At 41.5% G+C, this 24,120-nt stretch overlaps 2 protein-coding genes across 3 annotated transcripts in view; both read right to left on the reverse strand.

Moving 5' to 3' along the window:
- CEMIP (cell migration inducing hyaluronidase 1) overlaps positions 1–24,120 on the reverse strand; it is a 153,481-nt gene that overhangs the window by 76,763 nt on the left and 52,598 nt on the right. The window contains exon 1 of one of the 2 annotated variants that reach the window (XM_089782060.1): positions 10,018–10,133. The exons of the other annotated variant lie outside the window; for it this stretch is intronic. The gene's annotated coding sequence lies outside the window, so the exon portion shown is untranslated. Of the gene's footprint in view, positions 1–10,017; positions 10,134–24,120 lie in introns of those variants that run through there. 2 annotated transcript variants of the gene reach the window in all.
- LOC102463456 (cell surface hyaluronidase CEMIP2-like) overlaps positions 10,141–24,120 on the reverse strand; it is an 81,586-nt gene continuing 67,606 nt past the window's right edge. Inside the window, exons 19-24 of the mRNA XM_089782061.1 lie at positions 23,191–23,373; positions 19,762–19,981; positions 18,682–18,783; positions 15,990–16,150; positions 13,928–14,037; positions 10,141–10,295 (exon numbers count right to left, since the gene is read on the reverse strand). Of these exons, the coding sequence (XP_089638187.1) occupies positions 10,141–10,295; positions 13,928–14,037; positions 15,990–16,150; positions 18,682–18,783; positions 19,762–19,981; positions 23,191–23,373 (931 nt within the window). The remainder of the gene's footprint in view (positions 10,296–13,927; positions 14,038–15,989; positions 16,151–18,681; positions 18,784–19,761; positions 19,982–23,190; positions 23,374–24,120) is intronic.

Raw genomic sequence — 24,120 nt, forward strand, 5'->3', positions numbered from 1 at the left:
GCTTAGGTCACACCATGCTGTGCAAGCTTTAGGACAAAGAATAAAACAACATTTAATATTTAAAAACTATGGGGAGTCTTGTGGCACCTTAAGCACTAATAAATTTATGTGGGTATCAGCTTTTGTGGGCTGGAGACAATGTGATGTGCAGCCCAGAAAAGCTTATGCTCAAATAAATGCATTAGTCTTTAAGGTGCCGTGGGACTCCTCATTGTTTTCATTGAAACAGACTAACCCAGCTACCCCTTCTGAAAATTAACATTTAGATATTTTGGAAGATGCCACGTGTGTTGGGCCCAAATAATTTCTGCAGCATCTAAATAGTGATGGTGAAATCAAGTCCTGTCCTATTCCATGGCCAAATGGACAGGGACTCAGTTCAGTTCTCAGTTTTCACTTTGTAAAAATCACTATCATTGTTAGCATGAACTGGCATCCTCGTTGGATGTGTTCAGAGAGGCCAAGGAGAATGAGCTTAGCTCCCATTACGAACAGTGCCTCTCCTGGGTCAGTTCTGAATTCTATTGACAGAGCAATGGGGGGAAAACACTGTTACTGTTTTCGGGCTAAGTAGAAGATCTCCGGTTTCATGGGGCTCAGCTAAAAATACTTTCCCCAAGCACTAGAGTCAAACTGTGAAAAATAAATTTAAGACAGGGAAAAATGGCTCTTTCCATTCATGCCTTCTGTGAGGGTTACAGAATAGTGCCTTCTGCAAATCGGTTGTTTTTGTTAGCTTAGAGCCTAGAGCCATGTGGGGATAAAGCAATCAAGCTACATCTTACTTGAACAGACTCCATAGTATTAAGCTCAACTGTGATGTAATCATTTCTGTTAACAAATGGCCTTATATGTTCAAATGCTCTGAAAGTGTAAGGGCCCTGCAAGAATCCTTCTAAGTAAAATCTTGAATGTTTTTCAAATTGCATTTGCAAATTCTCCATTGGGTGAGAACAGCTTTTTCATTTAGCCATTAAAAGCTGCCTGGCAATTGTGTGAGTGGGATTCATATCCCTAAGTCTGGCAAGACACCCTCTTTGGAAGGATCCAACAGCTGGGAATCATTTCAAAGACTGAATATTAGCAGACAATGCTAAAAGTAGATACAGGAAGCCATTAGTCAGAGCTTAGACGGCTGCTACTGCAGGTGTCAATAGTCATAATGCACTAGAAAGCATTAAAGGACCCTGTAAAAAGGAGCCCTGATCTATCTAGTTCCTCATAGTTTTTATGCTGAAGCTGACAGAGAACAGATGGTGCTGGGGAGCGGGGAGGGGGAGAACATAAACATATATTTCAAGCGGTCTTTAAATGTAAGAAAATTTCATAATGAAATCATAAAGGTGGGCTCCTTAAAGTTCCTCAGCGGGGTGAAGGGAGGGGTAGGAGATTACTTCTCTCACCTACCTTGGTACATCTCATGGTTGTCAAGCAAATTACCTTGTCTGGCAGCAAAGAACATTGCAAGCCATTCATGTTACACAAGTCTTTAGTGCTATTAACTGGGTTACAATGTAGTCAGTTGAAAGAGAAGCCTGTAATCTCCACACTTACTGAAAAAATGGGCAGAAATGGCAAGCATTTAAACAAAGAGGGCTCCCTTCTCTCTCCTTTCATAGCACAGGAGATAAAACACTGGATTAAGACTGAAGAGATTGGGGTTGAATTCCTGATTTAATAACAGATTTCCTACATGACCCAGGCAAGTCACTTAGTCTCCCTGTGCCTCGGTTCCCCTCTGGAAAATGGGGATAACACCACTTCCATTCCTCACAGTACTTATGAATTACTGATTAAGAGGTTGTCAGATACTATTACTAGTGCTGAAGCCATGGAAGTACCAAGATAGGTATATAGTTATATACTAGCCTAGGCATTATGGCCAAGATTTCCTGAAAAGATTCATGATTATGGGTACCTCAGACTCTGGGAGCCAATAAAATACAGCTTGAAGGGGACTGATCTTTAGAATGTGCATCCTCAGCACGCTCTGAAAATTTAGCTGCTTTAGGGTCTCTCAAGTTAGGCATCCAAAAATGGCTAAGGACATCTGAAGTTATTAGCCACTTATGAAAATTCTGGCCTATGGGCCCAAGCCTTCTCACACTAAGGCTATGTCTAGACTACACGGTTTTGTTGTAAAAACAGCCATTTTTCCGACAAAACTTGAGTTACGTCCACTCTGAAAGTTCATTCTTTCAACAATAAATTGAAAAAACAGAGTTTTTTGAACAATTGGTAATCCTCATTCTACAAGGAAGAAGCCTTTTTGCGTAAGAGCTCTTTTGGAAAAAGGCATGTGTGGACAGGCAAGAGGGAGTTTTTTCGGAAGAAGAGGGAAGAGGAAATAGCACAGGTGCCCTGGTGGCCATTCTGTTCATAGCAATCACAGCTTACATGCGCGATGGCATCCAGGCAGTCTGGACACTCTTTTGCAAAAGCAGATTGCTTTTTCGATGTGCTTTTGCAGTGTGGACACTCTCTTGCGCAAGAAAATTTTTTGGAAGATCTCTTCCAAAAAAAGCTTGCACAAGAAGCCTGTAATCTAGACATAGCCTAAGTGAAGGAAAAACTTTTATAAACTAGAATGGAAAATGTACATGGGAGAGTCTATAGCTCCTTCCAGTTACTAATTTGCTTAGCTACTTCAGAACCTCTCTGTAAGATCAGCAGTCCAGGGTGCAGATCTGCACACAACAGCACACATACACTAGCAAGAGATAAAAGAGATTTAAAGACTGAACATTTGGGGTCTCTTAAATTGCAGAGCTTGCTGGTATCAGAAAGACACCACCATCAGATTGTATGTCCCACTGCATACTGTGCTTGGTGAAATCTCAAGCTTTCGCTATATTTAGGAAAGATTAGTCTAAGCCCATATTTAGATTTCAGTGGTTTGCCAGATCAAAAGTGCATGGGAAGCTTCCTTGTTCATATGCAAAGCTCTCTGCACTGAAACAGATTTTTGAGAAAGGAATGGGAGGCTTAATCAGCTGTCATTTTACTGCCATCACGCTTGTGATAACAGTTCACTGTCCCTGTCAGAATATTGCTCTGTAACAGGTCATTTCACATCTTAACTCAAACTAGGAAAACTGACTTGCAACTACACTTGGCTTTCTTCACCTTGGATGTTTCCACCTCTTTTTCACGCTGACATTCCTGAGCTAGGGTAAACCATCACACCCCAGGCAGCAAACACATTTCTGCAGTTGTTTAAAAGCCTTTATCTACCCTTTCCAGCATGCAAACAAATATCCAGGGATTTCCAATTCAAATGCTCACACAATCTTAACCTCGGTGACACAAATGCATCATTGTTAAATTTTAACTGGTACTGTACATGAGTGATGGTTTTTGCCACCTGCACATTAGCCAGATTTTTGTGGTGAGGTCAGGGAGAAGGGAACCAAAGACAGACAATGATCTGGAAGAAGAATATTTGAATCAATCATTCTTTATTTAAAGCAAAATGCAGGACAATGTAGCACTTTAAAGACTAACAAGATGGTTTATTAGATGATGAGCTTTCGTGGGCCAGACCCACTTCCTCAGATCAAATACATTGTCCTGCATTTTGCTTCAGCTACCCCAGACTAACACGGCTACATTTCTATCACTATTCTTTATTTAAGTTATCTTAATACTTGAGCCAGATACAGAACCTGAGCTCTCTCTGAACCTGGAATCCCTACCAGTTTACCTAATATTTTCCCCTCCTGGGAAGGGAATTTAGTTCAGTTCCTCCTTATGTAATACCTACTATAACTTCTTTTGTTCTTATTCCTCCACGCAGATCCTGTGAGATGCTGAGTGCTTTTATTTCTGAACAATTTTTGTGGAAGTTAAAGGAATTCGGCACCTCATAGAATCAAACCTGCAGACTGCTAAAATTTTGTTTTGAGTAGCATTTTTCAAAACACTTAGGTCATTTAGAAGCCCCACTTTCAAAAGTGATCTAGGCATCTCAAAGTCAACGAGACTTGGTGATTTTGAAAATTTGACCCTTTGTCAGTAAAGGAGAAGGAAAGCCTTTGTTTTACGCAGGAAGATGGCCAGTTGACTAGAAATTGGTGGCATAACGCAATGCGCATATTGATTGCAGTGGGAGGTCCAGGCACTTGCACATTTGCTAAGACACAGCCCAGCACTTCTTGCAAATGCAGTTAAAGTTCCCTGGACAAATGGGGCCACATTTCAACGCAGCCTAAGCCAGACTTCACATTTGCACCAGCACACTCATGGATGCACCTTATAGTGCATGTGGCAGTGAAATTTAGAAACAACTTTTGAAACATTTATCTTTAGTATCCTGAACGTCCAGGTAGAAATAGTGTTCTTTGATGGATGTTCATAGCTTTGGAGGCTCTTTACACGAACGAGAAGGAAAATGTTTCCAAAGCCCAACAGGATAATAGTAGCCCATCCTAAACCTCTCACACATCAGTACCCATGGTTCTGCATTGGGATGCTAATATTTTTCTTTCTGCTTTTGTGGCACTTTACTCTGCATCAGACTCTCCACAGCTCCTTGCCCATTTCCCTGGACACTTTCACCCAAAATTCAACCAAGTTGCAAGGTATTTTTCAGAAGGTTGGGTACATGCCTCTCCTTTCTCCAACTTCTTCTTCACCGGTTGTTAGGGTTTAGGACTCTGTGTTGTACTACTGGGATTCAGGAAATGGACAAGTCAGGCATGATCAAATACATCCTCCCCAAGATAATAAAGAGCACACCATTATTGATTTGTTCCTACATTGAGGCTCACAGCCAAAGAGCTCTTGCTCTTAAGGCATCAGAAGACATAATTAGTTACAGAATTCAAAAGGACATAATAGCGCTGCTTGGATTCAGTCCCCATCCTACCTAGGTTTTTATTAGAGACATAGACGGTTAACCAGTAACCGATGTGGGGTGGAGCAGCTGTCCACCTGCCACAGGCAGAGGGCCCACCATGGACAGGGGTTGCCGGCATCTGCAGCAGCCTCGGTCTCCGGGGAGCCCAGCCTGCCACAGACAGGGGCTTCTCTTGCAGAGACTGGGAGGTGGCAGAGCCAGCCCCAGCCCGGGGCTGGCAGCAGGAGCCCTATGGGCTGGGGGCTGCTCCAGCCAGGCTGGAGTGGTCCCCTGCCTGGATCCCCACTTAATCAGCTAAATGTTAGGTCAACCTAACGTTTAACCAGTTAACTATTAACTGGGATTTTACATCCCATTTTTATATACAATTCATCACCTCACAGAGCTCTATGCTACTTCCTTTTTCTCCAGTAGCCCACAGAGTTCCTCACATCACTTTGGATCATGGAGATCTTCCTCACTCTGGCTAATGACCCAGAAGAAAAAGCTCTTACCCACTGCTTTGCCAATGAATCCACATTCCACTCCTCCCAGGTAGTTTCTCTGACCACCTTCTACTTCATAAACTCAAGGGATCAAGTCTTTATGAGTGCTTAGAATCACATCAGCTTTGTAGCACAATATGTTGGTCCCACCTCAGTGGCATGGATGTTACTGAACAGTACACAAACCATTCAGAGAGCAAGAATCTATCCAACAAAACACTAGACTCAACACGTTAAAACCTCTTTTGTTGTTCCAGCTGTGAAGTTTTCAAAGAAGAAAACAGGTATTAACAATGCAGCCCCCTCATCTTCCTGGGTAAAATAACTTGTGAATATGTATCAAATCCCACAGAGAAACAAAGCAGTAGTGTAAAATATAGGTCTACCCAGTGAAATAGGGCTCAGCTTTAATATGCAAGACCCCTATTACTTAAGACATAAATTGAGGAAATAGTGGAGTTAATTCTACAGAAGGATTGGTATAAAGTTACCAATTTATCCTAGATAAATTCTAGAAGGCCATCTATTGAAATGGTTAAATACATACTTGATACATTCTAGACATGTTTACAGACATTACATTCATATACATTTATACATATAGTATAAATGAAGTCAACATCTGAGCATTAACATTTCTGATAGGACAGATTCCATTTGAGTCAGAATTTCACTCACCTCATTCAGTCTCAATCAAGAGAGTTGCCAAAGCAAGATGAAGTCATGATGCCCACCTAAAGGAAGAGTTTTGAAGGTCCCTGGCATGGCCTTTCATTCTGAATCATCTTCCCTTAGGCTATGGCTACACTCTAGCCTTCTTCCACAAAAGCTTATGTAAATGAAGAGCGGAGTGGAATATCACCACGCTTCATTTGCATAATTAACTAGCAGCCGCTTTTGTGCAAGAGGCTTTTGCGCAAAAATGAGCTGTGTAGATGGCTCCTTTTTGCGCAAAAATCCCCTCTTGCACAAGAGCTGTTCTTCCTGAAAACATGAGAAGCGCAAGAGCCGTTCTCTCTCATGTTTTCAGGAAGAACAGCTCTTGCACAAGAGGGGGTTTTTGCGCAAAAAGGAGCCGTCTACACAGCTCCTTTTTGCGCAAAAGCCTCCTGCACAAAAGCAGCTGCTCATTAATTATGCAAATGAAGTGCGGCAATATTCCACTCCATGCTTCATTTGCATAAGCTTTTGCGGAAGAAGGCTACAGTGTCGACGAAACTCATTTTGTAATTTGGCGCGGTCTACATATTACTGGGACATTGGAATAAGCCGCCCGTTATTTCAATATTTATTTTGAAATAATGGGCTGCTTTAGTAGATGCGAAATAGCTATTTCGGGATACTTTTGGTATCCCAAAATAGCTCTGCAGCATAGATGTGCCCTTTCATTCAGTCTGACCCCTTCATAGAAGCTGAAATTGTCAGTGCTACCCAGCATCTAGATAGACAAATAACTGTTTCAATGGGTCTTAGAAACATGCTACAGAATTGCTAGAGTCTTACTATCCAACCGATGCCATCATCTGTACCAACAGGATAGGAACTCATATTCCACAATGGAGAGAATATAAATCAGGCCAACAACCTACACTTTAACAGTGTCACTAATAAGATGACAGCACTGTTTGCAGTATTCACTGACAAATGTCTGCAGATATAGCAAGTTCCATTTCTCCGCGGAATTAGGAAAGCTCTTGCCACTTTTCAATTCAGTGCACTCATTCTACTCCACAAATGTTAGCAAAATATAGATCAAGCGCTTCATATCACTGAACCACATCATATGCATTTTTAAAAAAATCATGTCAAGTGCATCTTCGCATCTCTAGAAAAATCCCTAAATTGTATCCATCAATGCAGTGATTCTGCTGCATGCATCTGCGAGGCATTTAAGTTCTTATTATAGTGTTTAGGTGACTGGACATCAGTTTCTCTTCTCACAATGAGCAAATGAGGTGAGCTGAGGATCACACAATCTAAGTCACAATAAGAACATATTACAGTTTCACCTGAAATTTTATATTTTCTTTTATATATAGCTTTCCTTGGAATTTAGTGTTGGTGAAAGGTACTGGATTGGTACTGTTGATGAAAGGCACAGGAGATTGACACTCACCTTCTAGCCAAAGGACCCATACAGCAAAGATAACAGCTTCCCCATCACCGACCTGCCAGTGATCTGGAACTCGAGCAATCTTCAAGATGAGAAGATATTCTGGATGATGGCACATTCCATTAATTCTTGGCCTCATCCAAAACTACTAACAAAGTTGTAAATTAGAGCTAATAGTGTTGCTGATTGTTCTATGAACTACTGCCTCCTAGGAAATGCACTGAGGAATGAGTCATCATATAAACAAGGGGAAATGCTTTTTTATTTTTTAGGTTGCAAATGTTATCAAAATAGTCCACTAGCACTTAGGTCTCTCTGGTATGTAGACATAGGAAATATACACATTACAGTTTACAACTGTAAGGGTGAGTCTACACAGCAAAGTTATTTCGGAATAATGACTGTTATTCCGAAATAACTATGCCAGCATCTACACAGCAATTCGGTTATTTCAAAATAAATTGATGGCTTATTCTGACTTCTGTAAACCTCAGTCTATGAAAATAATGCCTATTCTGAAATAGCCATTTCAAAATAAGGCACGTGTAGTCGCTCCACTTCTGCTATTTTGAAATAGCCCCTTAGCAGGGCCATTCAGTTATTCCTCTTGGGGCTCTAAATTGAGATAGCACATCTACATTAGGGAAGCCTAATGCGGACTAATTTTGAGGCTTCTCTGCAGTGTAGACATGCTATTTCGAAATAACTATTCTGGAATAGCTAATTCCGAAATAACTGGGCAGTGTAGATGTAGCCTAAGAGCCCTCGTACAGCTTTTGACATCCAACACAGTGTAACATTGCAGATAAGTCCATTCCCTCAACCTCTCAGTAACAGGAACATAATTATGTCATTTCTTCTCACTGCATTTTTACTCTAGCCTCCTGGGCCCACTGAAGTGAATGGGAATTTTGCCATTGACTTAAATGGGAGCAGTATTTTTTTACCAAATATCCTTTCCTTGTTGCTTCCACAAACCTGTTATTCATTCAGGCCCATCAGTGCCTGCACTTAGAAAGTGCCCTCTACTAACAAATGTCTAATACCCTGAAGGATTTTGGAAAACATCATCAGTAGCCGCCAATCAAATCAAAATACATTTCACATTCTAATCAGATTAGAGTTTTCAGAAAAACAGCCATTTTTTTCCAAAAAAAACTCTGCAGTGTAGACATACCCACATTGTGCTACCAATGATAATGATTAAGAAGAAGTAATTTTGAAACTGCAGGTGCAGCAATCCAGAATTTTAACAAACCAGTTACGTTCATACTGCAATTGGGTACTTTAAAAAAAAAAATTCGAAAGAACAGAGGGGTTTTTCTAACATTGGTAAACCTCTTTCTGTGAGGACGTAGCCTTTCTACGAGCTCTTTCGGAAAAAAGGCGTGTGTGGATGAGGAAGAGGGAGTTCTTTCAAAAGAAGAAGAAAGATGAAAAAGCACGGGTGCCTTGATGGCCATCCTGTCTATAGTAATCGCAGCTTAAATGTGAGATAGCATCCATTCAGTGTGGATGCTATCTTTCGAAAAAGCAGATTACTTTTTTGATGCGCTTTTGCAGTGTGGATGCTCTCTTTTGGAAGAAGTTTTTTCGGAAGATCTCTTCTGGAAAAGCTTCTTCTGAAAGAAGCCTGCAGTCTAGACATAGGCTGTGAATCAAAATTTCAGTGCAGCCACAACAGGAAAAGTTCTCCTAAATTGGCAGAGTCACCAGTTGCTCCTAACTTTCCATTCAATGCTTTTGCTATGTCTTACTTGCTGCAAGAAGCAGCAATTTAAAAGAAAAAAACACAAAGGAAGAGCCTATACATGCCAGCAGTGGCCCAGATTCTCTGCTTTACTCAATCGAATTGCTATTGACTTCAGCAGGAGAAAAGTCCATGTGAGTACCCTTCTGAGGAAAGTAAGATTTGGCCTTGCCATACCAGGGCAACTTATCTCAATTCATATATTTGGGAGTCTTTAATTGACTTTTCATCTCAGCAGAGTAGATATGATTTCACCAATCATTAGGTACAGATAGGAACAGTTGCACAGCACAGCAGTTGTATATAATAAGCCCGATGAGAAAGAAAATAATCTTGTAATATCGTAAGCTTATCCATTGGAGCATGTAGATTTTATTACCTTCAGGTCATCTAAGGAGCTGTGGCTTGAAAGCAGACCTAGATTTGTAGGGAAGTCCTTGGATTCCTGAGTGCAAATGAAAGGCAAAATGAAGGAGAGGGAATCCCTACTGCTGATGGAATTCGCGTTCCTCCATGGATACTTTAAACTTTTCTTTGCCAAATTTCATTCTTGGTTTCTGATGAGCAACTTGTCACCTTTGGAATGCACCAGATTGTACCAAATGGCAGGTATGTTCTGGTTTCCTCAGGGGAAAGTAGCCTTTAGAGCCTTTAACCATCTCCCAACTCTGCCAAAACCACTGCATCTGCACACTGCTCGCAAAACAAAGCTTTACCCAACACTTCATAAGATCATGAGCTATTTATTAGTTGTAAAAAACGTACAAGTGAAAAAAGCAATCAGCCATAAAACGCCACCAGCCAAAGTTACCCTGTGACTTGTAGGGTCTGCTTGACTGATGTTAAGCCAACAACAATGTAGCAAGATTCAACTGTGTGATTTCCTCAGCCTCTCTGGAGTTGTTTTGTAAGTGGTTCAGATAAAGAAAGAATCCTAAAACTCTGCTGCGTTAGCTGAACATTTGTATTCTCTCAGCATCAAGGGAACATAATGCTGTAGAAAAGCAGCTCTCTGATTAGCAGCTTGGTTAAGGATTTTAATCCAAGAGGGTCTGGTCTGTCCTTTATATCCAAGCATAGCAAAACTCCCTGAAAAGGAGAGAGAGAGAGAAAGAGAAAGAGTGACCATCTGCATCACTGGAAGAAGAGAATAACCATTTATTGTCATGACAAACTTAGTGCACAGACCAAGGAAACATTTTAGCCATCCTTTTGCTTCTACTACTGTAACAATGTTTTATAAAACATAAAGGAAGCAGGAGAGATAAGTCATACAGAAGCACTAATCTGATTGCACTGTCTTCAGGCATTTCAACTAACTGTGATAGAAGCTCCCATCCCAGTTTTAAGTTAGTGAGACTATTGTTCTGTTGTCTGTTTTTTAAATGCTGTTATTTTTTCATATCTGATGGGATGAAAGTGGTTGGGTAATGTTGAATCTTTTTCTTATTAGATTAGATTAGTCTTCTCAGATATGCTTAAACAGTTGCTCCCCTTGTTGACTGCACACAGTCACATGTCCCCTTTGGTTTTAGATAAGAATGGCCAAATGAGGTCAGACCAAAGGTCCATCTAGCCCAGTATTCTGTCTGCTGACAGTGGCCAGTGCCAGATGCCCCAGAAGAAGTGAACAGAAGAGGTAACCAAGTGATCCATCCCCTATCTCCCCCATCCCAGCCTCTGGCAGAGGCAAGGGACACCATTCTTACCCATCCAGGCTAATAAGTATTGATGGACCTATCCTCCATGAATGTATCTAGTTCTTTTTGAACCCTGTTAAAATCCTGGTCTTCACAACATCCTCTGGCAAGGAGTTCCAGACATTGACTGTGCACTGCATGAAGAAATGCTTCCTTTTGTTTTAAACCTGCTAACTATGAGTTTCATTCGGTGACCCCTAGTTCTTATGTTATGGGAACAAGTAAATAACTTTTACTTAGTCACTTTCTCAAACCTGTTTTAATAACAACATAACATATTTATATTGTATCTTCATTTGCAAATGATCCCAAGGCTATTTGCAAACTGTGGGAATCAATCCTACTCATGCCACAGAACTATTACATGTAAACATTTTTCATGTAAGAATTGCAGTCCCAGGCAACAAGGTCCCAATTATGTCCCCGGTGAAGTGAATGGCAGTTTTGATAGTGGCTTCGATATCAAACCACGTACCTTTACTGTAGTTTAGAGGATATGTTTCAACCCTCATTACCATATAACCACTTCTAGAGCGGACTGTGGCAGGCAGCTATTTTAACAGTGCAGACAATGGTACAGTGTCAGAGTTGTGGAGTTAAGTACTGAATACAACCAAAGCAGAGAATTTTAATACAATTACTCTGATTCACATTTGTTATGGACATCTTTGGTTTCTTATTTCATCCAAAAAACACAAACAGCAGCACAGTGTCCCCTAGCATCATGCTGAAGCATTAGTTCATTACTGACTCAAAGAAAAATGCTACCTACCAAACTACCAGCCTCTTTTGCTCCCGGCAGCAACACAGATTTTCACTAAGCGGGGGATTTTGTGTGAGGTATTTTCCACACCACCAGAGTGGTGATACAAAGAGACACAGTGGAGTTATACATGTAAACTACTCCGAATAGAGCTGATCAGGAAGTGTTTTTAGGTCTCAATTTAAAAAAAATATATTGTCAATTTTCTTCAAAATGTTCTGTGTTTTCATCAAAAGCCTGAAAACATTTTGGGTTTTCTGCCAGAGTGAGATTTTTAGTGTTTCAGTGGCATATAGAAGAGAAAATTATTGTGTGCTGACTGAAAAAAACCCAGCAGCTCAGTAACTAAAATGGCAAACTTGCCCTTCTTATTCTGAAGTGTATATGCTCCACGCATGTTAAGAATCATAGGAGTTAACACAACCACTTAAACTAGGAATCACAGTAAGTTTAATTTTTTTCTGGATAAGTTATTTCACTGCTGTAAACAGATGCCAAAAAAAAAAAGTGTTGGAGAAAATACTGCCAACTCCACTTCTGACCTCTATTTAACAGTATCAAACTAAATCACAGATGGCTGGCTGGCTGAATTTCTTATCAACTAAAGGAATTACTCCACAAAAGTAGTAGATGACCAATCTCCTATTTTCCAGTAGGATTACTGTATGGAAATACAGCAGAGAAAGTACACTACGCATATGGCTGCTGTACTCACACTAAACCTTTGATAAGAGTTTCTGCTAAAATTGACAAGAGACAGAGAATTCAAGATTAAGTCTTTTGGTTTGGGCACTATAGTATAATCGAGTATCCCTGATATTCTTGGAGCTATGCGGTTCCATAACACAATGGTGACAGGTACTTGATTTCATATTCTGTCTTTGGGTGCATGCAACTCCCTTTGAAGGGGAATTCTGTGGACTTGTGAGGCTAATTTTGGTCTGGAGGATGGAAACGCAGACCTAAATCTGGATGCCTCTTCATCTGATTCTTCTGCTCTGAGTGAGGTCAATGGGAGTTTTATCTTTGACTGCAGCAGCAGCAGGATCAGGTGCTAGCTCGCTTTAAGAATGCCCAATTTTGCTATGTTTTTTCAGTCTGGAGAGAGTGTGGGAGTTTTGCCTGCTTAGTGGTGTTAAGATTGGGCCACAGTTTTGTATCACTACTCCCCAGGCTTTCCTTTTTGTTCCTTTACAAATACCTTTATTGATTTTTAAAACAAGAATATGAAACTCTAGATAGGCCTAATTAAAAGTGCATCAATGGGCAGAAATCCATAGACTGTAGTGGGCTTTTGATGAGGCCCCATGAGGGCAAACTCTGGGAAAGCAACCACAAGGCACTTCTCCTTCATTGCAAAACATAGTAAATCCACTGACTGCAAACTGAAGCGTCAATGAGGGTGGCATAGGTACCCCAGCCAAGACCAGGCTAGAACTCTCTATTAGCAAATGACGGACAAACATCTAGTTCAGACTGCAGTCTAGGTCATCCAAAATTATTTCAAGTTTTTTTGGTCTGGAAATTAAGCTGGGAAACAACTTTTACGATCTGGGTTTCTTCATCTCCCAGATAGGGTGTGAGGACAGTGAGAAAAGCCTTTCTTATGGGAAATGTCTGCTTCTAAACTCAGGAAGCTCAGGGGTGGAAGAAAACAATAAAAAGAACAGTCTGGTTTCAGTTTTGAGGGAAAAGGCTCAGCTTTTTATTTTCATTTGAACAGAAGGGACACTTCATTAGAGCTTAGTTGATCCCTGTAAAATTTCTTGCTGCTGCAAATGATCTTGCAGGAAATCAAGGGTCATCCAAAACAGGGTGATTTTTCCAACAGGATCTAAATTTTGCTCTCCTCTGAATTTCATTTCAGGGTGAATTTTTTCAGTAAACTAACTTCATGGATAGTTTTTCCTACTGAAAACATTTGAATTTTAAAATTGGAGATTAGCTTCTGTTCAGAAACAGGCTTGTTTCCATTTGAGAAATGTGGGATGGGGTATTTAGTGAAAAGTTCACAGAATGTTACTTTATATTGGTTCAGTTTTAGATTTCTAACAAAGGGTAAAATTCCTCACATTTCTGCTTATCTGCTAAATTAGAGCTTTTCCACAATCTTCCCCAAATCATATTGGTATATATTATGGCATAATATACATTTACGAACTTAGAAGATGGCATTTGCACATTTTTGCTACACAAATGCATCTTCAGTTTTAGTCAAAGATGACATGGCATGAAGTAATTCACATAAATGTAGTCACCTTTTTTGTGGAAGACAATAGGCTTTGCAGAACCTAACCTTGTAAAAACAGCCATTTCAGAGCTTCCCATAATTTCTGAACCATCTTTAGAGCACACAAGAACAACTGATCTGAAAAGAAGAACAATTATTACAGCACAGCAGCTACAAGCTATTCTTGCTAAGTTCCTGTTGAACCTTTATGTCCCAATTCAGGAAAGCACTTAAGCATAAGCACATGCTTAACTAGTAAGTGTAAGTTGCAATAATTTCAATCACACAAAGAATGCTTAAAGTTAAGCATGTGCTTCAATGCTTTCCTAAATCAAAACTTTACCTCATCGATGTTACCTTTATTTCTCTCTGAACCCAGACAAAGCAAAAATGATAGAAATAGTTTATCCTATATACGGTGTTAATATTTACGCCCAAGAAAAATTCACTTGAAATAAAATATAGCCCCAAATTCACATTCAAACCATCTGGATCTGATTTTCAATCAAGGCTGAGGCTGGCGTCTAACCTCACACATGCAACTTTGAACCCACAATTCATTGCACCCTCAGTGAATTATAGGCACAGTTGGTAGCAGTCAGATGAGCTGTTTGTGTCTGTGAATATGAGCGGAGACCATGTCTGTGGGCACATGGGAGTAGATTATTTCATATGTTCACACATACATATGATAGTGTGACCAACCTTCACAAGCCAGGGAGTGGCTAATGTGGCTAACTGGGCCAATTAACCTGATTGCACCTGGAGGAGGAGCCAGAGAGCAGGGATTAATTAGGTGAGGCTCAGTTGATGAGGCTCAGTTGATGGGAAGAGGAGAGCCTGTATAAAGCCTACCAACTAAGTGCCACAGTCTGTGGGTGCTCCCTGGGAGAAAGGAAATGTGAGGCTGGCAAACCCAGAAAGGCAGGAGAATCAGAAGAGGCTTGGGAAGAGACAGTAAAGTCCAGGAGGGACCTGGCTGCTGAGGAGAGGGTCTGAGTTAGAACTGGGAGTTCTACCCCTGAGGGTGATTCAGGGTTCTCTCATCAGCCACTAGGCAAGAGGCTCAGACCAAACAATGGGGAATGGACTGCCTGGGGCAGTTTGGATTGGAAGATGTTGATATCCCAGGTGGGGAGAACCATAGTGACCTAGCCAGAGAGCCAGGTCTAGAAGAGGGAACTGGAGCAAGGGGGGCTGAAGGGGGAGAGAGAGAGAGAGAGAGAATGACAGCTGGAGAGAACTTTGGAGGAGGGTACCTGGACAGAGCTAGTCCCCAGAGAGACCAGGTGGTGGCATCCCCTGTAATGAGCAGCCCTGGTGACAAGACACATGGGAGAGCTCAGCAGTGATTGTATCCATGCTCAAGAATTGCTCAGAAATGCCTTGGAGTGCAAGTCTGTTTTCTGGTTATTTGACCTGCTTTTACCAGCAGCCAAGAATTTTTCTATAAATCTCCGCTGTTCCATGTTTATGCGGTGACACAAAACCACAAGGAATGTGGAACAGACACAAACAGAGATGAACCAGCTCATTGCTGGAGCACATCTAAGGTAACAGAACCGTCAGGCTGGGCAGGTTTACTGGCTTGCCCAAAAAGTCCTGCAGGAGAGTCTGGCACACCTCTGATTTTTCTCCATCTTCCCCCCCCTCCTCCCCCCCCCCCGCCACATCCCCCAAAAAGCAAACAACCAGCAAGAACAAGCTCACTCACTCTCTTCAGCAATGGAAAAAAAATGAATCATCCTCTGCCAGGAAACGGCTGCCGCTTCAGCTGGATACCAGGGTAAGTTAATAGAACTACAAATGTCATTGCAAAAGCCCTTATCTAACGCCAGGTGGAGAATAAACTTAACTTAAATGGAAGTGCCAGTCTTGCCAATTTTCCAGAAAACTTGACTGTCTGCAGTCTGTGTAATCCTCGGAGAGAAGCATACTTTTTAAATTTTCTGGAGAAAAATTTGATTCTGTAAAAGACTCAATCTTTCAGATTTCACCAGGCACCAAATCAGTTGCAAAAAAGTAGGTCATTTTCCAGTCTATCACCCACATGTTGCTACACGAACTTAAGCTTTCAACAGCTTGCTTACCTCTCTTCTATAGATGTTTGAATATAATCGGTTATTGCACTGCCAGCATTTACAGCACTAACTGTGTCAAAGTGCTGACTACTCACAACTGCTCCTGAACACGCATCTAGCACCAGGAAGAATATTCCACGGCTATTGAACAGGAAAACTTCATCATTTATCTGCAACCAAAGTACATCTTAGAATTAGCTGATGCAATCTGTGGACAAACAAGTGCAGAGTTTAAAGCTGAACCATGTCCTTTGTGAGAATGGAATTATAGACAGGTGAGACCATCAAGCCTTTATAGGCTATAACTTAGTATTAAGTCAATAATAATAGTTTTACTTCTAAGTCTGGTGAGATCCATGCTATATAAAAATAGAGAAAGTCAGTATCTGAGCCTCAAATAACTTAGTTTCTAAAGTTGAACAACGGAGTTGTGAAGCAAGACGCCAGTGTCATGTTTCCAGCCTACTCTTAATCAGCCTTTGTTTACACAGGAGTATTTAAGGTCAGTAGATGTCTGGGTACCTGGCTTTTGAGTAAACTGGTTTTAAAAATGGTTTTCCCTGGAAAATTTCCATATTTTTCAGAGGGTATTTGATTACTAACAAATTTTGGTCAAAACTGGAAATGTTTTGATTGGAAGTACTTCATGGGAATTGTAGTTAAGGTACCTCATGCTCCCATTCTCAACAGAAATTTAGAATTATGACTACTCAATCATGCCATGATGTGGAAGCTCAGGTAGTTCTCTGTCAGGGAGCCATGTCACTGTGGGTATGGCTAAGATTTTTGTCATGGGTATTTTTAGTCAGGGACAGGCTGCAGGCAAGAAAGGGAGAGGTCTCAGGTGATCTGTGACTCACTTAAAAGAAACACCTTAGAGAGCAGGAAGAGAGGACAAACAGAATCCTTCTAGGCCTTGTAGCTGCTCCAGCCCCTGAGTGCCCCACCCCTAGCTGCTGTGCTGGTGACTCTGGGGCTGGTTGCTGGTGTGCTGTACCACTGCCTGCTGCTCTAACAGCCCCAGGTCTGACACCTGCCCCAGAAGTAGTTTTGGAAAGTTAGAGAATCAGCAACAAAGATGTAGCTTTAGCTATGGGTGACCTTATGTACTAATACCTTATGGAGTGAGATAGCGAGGCATACTGATGAAATGGAAGCAGCACAAAGTCTGCTAGGGCTCCTTTCTCCTGTATCAGGATGTTCAAAGTTAAGAGCACAGGAAGACTTCTTCCTCCTAACAATCCCAGAGTTGCAACAGAGAAGAGTTGGGAAGAGGCCATGGTAGAGTCAAGGAGAATAAAAGGAATAGCAAGGAGAACACAGGGTCAAGGACAGGGATTATTGGTGGGTCAGAGTGGTAGGGAGAAGCTGTTTGGGAGGCGAATATGGATGGACACAAATCACAGTTGAATGTGTTGCTTACTTAGGCCTGGAGAGAACATTTTGCTAAACTTAACACTTATTTGGAAACAGCAGGTTGTCAATTAAGAACCCTGTTTGAGGCGTGAGTTTCATTTGGTAAATAGAGTTCTGGATGGCGGCATGACTTCTTTTGGTGTTGCCACGCTTCTCCCCCAATTCTCTAGGTCTTTCAGAGAAGGCAAGAATTCCCTTTCAGATAGGAATCCTTATTATTTGCACAGCACTGCTTTCCATATATTGTCTCTATAATATGACATACAATCGTTTGAATCAGAGCTTTGGAAACCTTTAAAGTTTTATGAAATACCATTGGCGCGCGCGTGTGTGTGTGTGTGTGTAAACTGCCTTGACCACTTTATACATATATGCATTGTACAATTTAATGCTCAGAGAAACCATTAAATCCCAGCTACTCTGAATCCATAAAATCTACCACACTAGCCTGAGCAGGAATTCTTTAGCAACAACATCTCAAATGCAAAGGTACACTCTAGACAGTATGCTTGCATATGTACTGTCAATGAGGGAACCTTAAAAGAAGTGCACATATGACCCACAGCTGTCAATCCTCAACTGACTGGAGCTGGGCATAACAGTTTCAGAATAATAGTCTGGGGTCATAATGAGAAACTTCTAGTGAAAAGTGAATTTAGTTTGGGGTTGTTTTATTTTGTTTCAATAATTTTAAAATGCTTGAGTTGATATTTAAAATTAAAATTACATTAAAGCTAAATCCAGGTTTTTCAGAAAATGTCTAATTTCAATTTCTTAATTAAGTGAAACAAAAAACCATAAATTTGTGAAGATAATCCATTTTTTCCCCTACAAGTTGAATCTCCCAGGTCTAGCACCCAGGGGAACCGACCGGTGCTGAACCAGGAAATTTGCTGAACCAGGAGAAGTCAATGCTGCCCCATTGCTCCCCAACCCAGTAGTCCAGTAGCTCCCGGACAGAGCCTACCACTTTGTCCCTGTGTGTGCTCCCACAGGGTTGCTGATGATGCCAGATCAAGGACATTGCTAGACTAGGGAAATCTGGATTACAAAGGTTCAACCTTTACTGAACATCGTGTGAAATTTTGACCAACTCTAAATGATGATCTGGTTTATATTAGCTACAAAAGAGTGACCTGGGTTTCTGTTTATACTTCCTTGAAATCAAACTGGTAGATATTAATCCAATCTATTGCTTTCATGGTCTTCAAGATTTTTGCAGCAACTTTTACAGGAAAGGAGTTCTTCTGTTTAATCACTATTTCAAGTCTAGTATAAAGCATACCTTAATGAAAGCGGTCTTCACATAATTCCCTGTGTCAGCTCTACTGACAGACTGGATCTGGATTCTTATATATTTGACTGAGGGTTTACTAGTGATAGCAACCTGTAATTATATGAAAGGAAGAAGTTTGAACAAAGATGGCTCACAAAATATTTTTCACTACCAAAAAATGGTATTAACTGTTGATGTGCTATGCCTCCCTGCCAGCACACCTGGTTTGCCCTCCCCTCCTCCTCCCCACCAGCACACCTGGAATGCCATCCTGCAAATATTCCAAGGAGCATGTCTTTACAGGTTATGAATCTTATTCACAAACATGTGAAAAGCTCATTATTAAACACTTAGTTTGATAGGAAGAGATTATGATCCGCTTGGAGCGCCCCTGAATTAACTGAGGGAAGTCCTACGTACTCTGTTGTTCAGATGAGACTAGATTGTCTCAATGGGCCCTCCTGCTTTATAATCAATTAACTGAGCCACTCCTTGGCTCATTCTGAAGTTGCCTGAGATCACACACTTTTCTTGGGCAATAGAGAGGTGGTTTAAAAGAATGTCATCACATTAGCTTATAACGGACAGACTTACTCTGCTTAAGTGTTAAGGATGCACATGCCTTGGTTGTGCATTATAGACTAGATTCTTTCCTCAGTTACACTGGCGTAAATCTGGGGATGACTTCACAGGATTTACAATGGTGTAAAAACAAAGCTAATGAGATCAGAATCTGCATTGATAGACCATGATCATGACCTGGCATGAAGCACAGCAAACATATATATTATACTTGGGATTCAAAAGTAAATTCATTTCAGCCATCCCAGTGGCCATTTTAATGGGTACAAATATACTTTATTTGCTGACCATTAACTGACCTCAAAGAAGTTGTCTGTTTCTGCAGCAGACTATGTAGAAAACTGGATCCTCCCACTACACTATCCTACCTTCTGGTCATATTCAGCAGCAGAGGGAATTGACTAAGAACCTCCCTCTTACACCATGAAAACTGCCTTCTTAGAAAGATGGTGACATAGTACCAAGGAAGTTCCAATGGACTCTGCAAAGAAGTATTCATCTCTGTACCTGAGGGGCACCGCACTGGCTGCAAGGCACAGTCAGTCGCTGAGACATCAAGCGCAGTGAAGCTTGTCTCCGGTTATTCTCCACGAAAGGGTTAAGGGCACAGCTCCAGGAATCCTTTGAGGACATGTGTGCCATGATTTTAATGCGTTCGCAGCCTTGCTGAGAGCAATAGCTGTGCCCTTTTCGATCTTCATGAGCTTGGAGGATGACAAAGAGGTACCTAACAAATGAGACCATTGCAGAACAAATGAAAGGAGCCAAGCCACCCTGGGTGCCGAAAGAAGAATATCTGGCATGAGACAGGAACTTTACTACATGAAACCCTCCTTGTAATGTTTTCCTAAGTAAAGCTACTTCATCAATACTTACACACTATTTAATAACCCACAATACAGCACCCTATGGACAAGTCAGCAAGTCAGGTTTTGACTGATCCCAATGGTGCTAGAACAATTTGTATAGTGGGGGTGAGCCACTGAACCAAACCATAAACCCTGCATATAAATGGACATCACCTATGTCTGGTGCAGCACGAGGATACAGAGAGCTCCTCATCATTGCACCAGGAACAGACGCACAACTGCTATCCTTGCACTCAGACTGCAAATTCTACATTAGTCTATTATCACTAGACTATCTAGAGAGCAGGTCACCTCCTCACCGCCTTCCAAAGGGCATCCCTAGCTGAGCTGCTTCCTGCCAGAGGACGGAGTAGCAGCTATGCTCCCCCTTTAGTCTGGAGGTATCATGCTTGTCAGAGGACTCCAGCAGCTTCAACTAGGGCTCTCAGCCTTTGCGTTGCCTCATCCCAGATGCTGCCTTCCAGGCAAAATTCATCTCAGTGTGCATGAAGTACACTTCAAGCAGCCACCGTACCAATTCTGGCTCTTCGAACAGTCAGAAAAATGAGCCTAGGGGTGTTTATCTAATTTGTAGTTTAAACTGGATTATACACAAACAACTCCGCTACAGTATCAAGAAAATAGCTGCTCTTTACTCAAAAGCGGCTATTTTAATCCTCTTCTTCTAGGCAAGTGGAAGCAAATAAGTACACTTGGTTCATCTCCAGAGATGTAACACATGTGGCTGAAAAGAAGGGGGAGTATTCCACTGATTATGAAATAAGAACTAATAAAACCTCCCAAAACCCCTCTCCTCTTCTGGGTCAGGCTAAAAAAAGCAAAGCTTAGCTAAATAAAAAACAAACAGCCCTGTAGTTCAGGTCAGGCTCATCAATCTGCATGTTCAAAGTCCAAAAGAACAGCAGGCAGCTCACTGCTCTGTCCCCTGCATACCCTCATGAGTAACTACTTTTGCATGCACTTCCCTGGTTATTAATCTGTTTACCCCATTTGGGTAACATTTTGTACAGCTTGACAGGGGACAAATGAGCCCAATTATTTCACAATTCCTATCATGAGAGAACACATATCATAGTATTATTGAGTCCCACATGGCATGACATACATTCCAAGATTTCATTGGTTGCATACATTGTCTGAACGAATGACTATTTTCCATTTTATTTTAATAATCTGACATTTATGGTCTGATTTCAGTGCTAGTTTCATTGGTAGGTTAGGCACAATGGGTGAGACACACAGCATGGGAATTTTTTTTTTTTTGCAAATATTTTAATAGGACACTAAGCTGTGTTTCTCAATATTATTTCTCTTTAACAGAAGATATTTGGGTCTTATTACTACTATTCATGAGTTGTATGTACCCACAGGTCTCTATTAAAATCACAAGCCCATTATGCTGATCACTAAACATATGCATAATAAGAGTTCTTTCACTAGTGAGGTTACCATCTAAATAGACAATACAGACAAAGGATTATTGTCCCCATTTTATAGTGGCAACTTAGAGAGGAAACGTGACTTGTCCAAAGTCACACAAGAAGTCTGTGGGACAGCTGGGCCTGGATCACCTGAGTCCCCCATCATGGTCTTAAACACAAGACATTTAAAACCCCAAGGATAGTCATTTATGGGCTGGGAGGAGTTTCAAAGTGGAGAATGGTAAGGGGTCATAACATTTGGACTTTCAGAGATCCCGCATTTCCGCAGAGTTCTTAATGCCATGTCTGTCCATTGTTTTTCATTCCCTTTTTAATTTGGTTTCCCACAAGCACTGCTCTGCAAAATTCAAGGCTGGGGGCCTAGTTCTGCTCTCACACATCTGTGAAACCTTTCACATACTAGTGAAACCTCACAGCTATAACAGAGGGGAGGATTTGGGCTCAGGAGCCTATTTTGTCTGCACCTAGAATGGCTTTTGAAAGGTACCTGAGGAGCAACTGTGCCTCTTCTTTAAGGCTTGTCTCATGCTGTCAAAATGTAAGACAGTCAGGACTTCCCCTTTTTAAACAAGCTCTGTAAAAGATGGTTGCAAGCTTCTCAGACACCTTTCACACTGGAATCACCACCCTGCAGTCCTGCTGACTTGGGGTGAGGGCAAGTGGGGCAGCTGCTCCAGTACTTGGCAATTTTAAAGGGCCTAGGGCTCTTGTCCACTACCACCACCACCGCAGCAGCAGCAGGTGTAATGTCTCATTCAGAGAGTCATACCCTATTAGTGTGTGCGGCATGTATCTAAAACCACCAGAATAACAGTATTTATGTTCAGCTATCACTCGACTGTCAGTTCCAGCTAAAGGCTAAACATGTATTCCTTCCATAGAGAGCACCACAATAAATACAACTTGCAGGCCTGGCTATTCAGGGTCAGATAAACCAAGAGAACCACAACCTGACACTTTGCCCAAAAATCTAATCAAGACTAATTAGTTCAGAAGTTTGCAGATTCTTGGTTACCATCCCTCATTAAATTATGTTTTCTGTGCCTAGAATTCCCATTTCCAGCTGAAGTGGAAGTGCCAAAATAGCACAAAAAAGACTGTGCTGGCAGGATTTAGGAATGTAGATAAGATTGTAAAACTTCTGGTTTTGGATGTAGTTCTTATTGGAACCTACTCCAAACTCTGAGTCTACTCAGGATCAAACAGCACTAGCTCCGTGTTGCCAAGTTCCCCCCAGAAGTGCAAGGCAGTTTTTTGGAGGATGATGGATGGATTGCAGACTGAAAAACTGATGCCATGTTTTCCTTCGCCCCCTCCGCCCCCCCCCCCCATTTTGGTTTCCTCCTTTGCTACCCCGTTTGCCTCTTCTGCTCTTTTCCCTAGAATGTACAGCTGCACATCATCAATACGTTCATTACTGTGAGAAACATTCACTGTCTCCACCACATCGGAAAGACAAAGCGAGGAGCCAAGCACTGAAAATGGAGGGAACAGGCTACAATGGGAGATAAGGGAAGGCAGACGAGAGAGAAAGGTCCCTACTGTGGGAAGCCTTTTCCATAAAATGGCTGTCTGGGCAAGTCTTGAGGCCTGTGGTTAGGAGTCCGTTGTGTAATTTCACTCACCCCAATGTGTTGTTGAAGTAGAAAAGCCGCTCGCCTGTCCTGTTGAGCACGCTGGTCCAGGCAGGGGCTGCTAGATAGTGTTTTACACTGTGCACTCTCCCCGTCTGTCGCTGATAGATGTCTGCCACAATGGTGAAAACTGCCTCCTTGGGATAACATAATGCAATGTGCAGCCAGTCTCCTCTGTGGGCAAAATGGTGTGGGGAAAGAAATAGAATACATGCTCAGAAGTGGGTGAGGACTTGTAACAAATGAGAAAACTATGGTATTCAAGGGGGGAGGGGAAGAGTACCTTTTATCAACACTCCCCCCCATTTGAAAAAGCTGAACCAAACTAACGTGGTGATTCACTTGGAAGCAACTGCTTCTTTTCACTATGGGCCCAATCCAAAGATCACTCTCCACAGGAAAGACTCCCTGTGACTTCACTGGGCTTTGAATTGGGCTCCAGAACTTCTTAAAAAAAAAGAGTCAGAATTGCTCTCATCATCCAATGTGATCTGGAGACAGCAATTCTCCAGGCTTTGTGGGAAGGCAGAATTACTGTGTGTCCATGGTCTTCTCCTGAGGGCTATTCGGCTTGGTTTTGTTCATCTAACAGGAGGTTTCAAACAGACATTTCAACAGGGGCACTGATATGGGAATTCTAAAAGATCCAGGAGCTGAACCAGACGCTATAATTTTAAAGAGACCTGCTTCTTTCACTTTGTAAATTTTAGGGATTCAAGAGCAGGATTTTAATGGAAACCACAATAATAAACGTTGCTATAATCAAATATTCTCTACCTCTATTTAACTCCGGTCTTCCAGAATTTCAGCAATGTGCTAACAACTGCCAACTGAGGAGAAGAATGCAGTTGACCTTACACCCTGCTTCTACCTCTGCCACAGTTGTTAAGAAGAAAACTAGTTCAAGCCTGTAAACTTATG

This window comes from Pelodiscus sinensis, chromosome 14 (genome assembly GCF_052426305.1).
Source record: "Pelodiscus sinensis isolate ZL-2025 chromosome 14, ASM5242630v1, whole genome shotgun sequence".
NCBI lineage: Eukaryota > Metazoa > Chordata > Testudines > Trionychidae > Pelodiscus > Pelodiscus sinensis.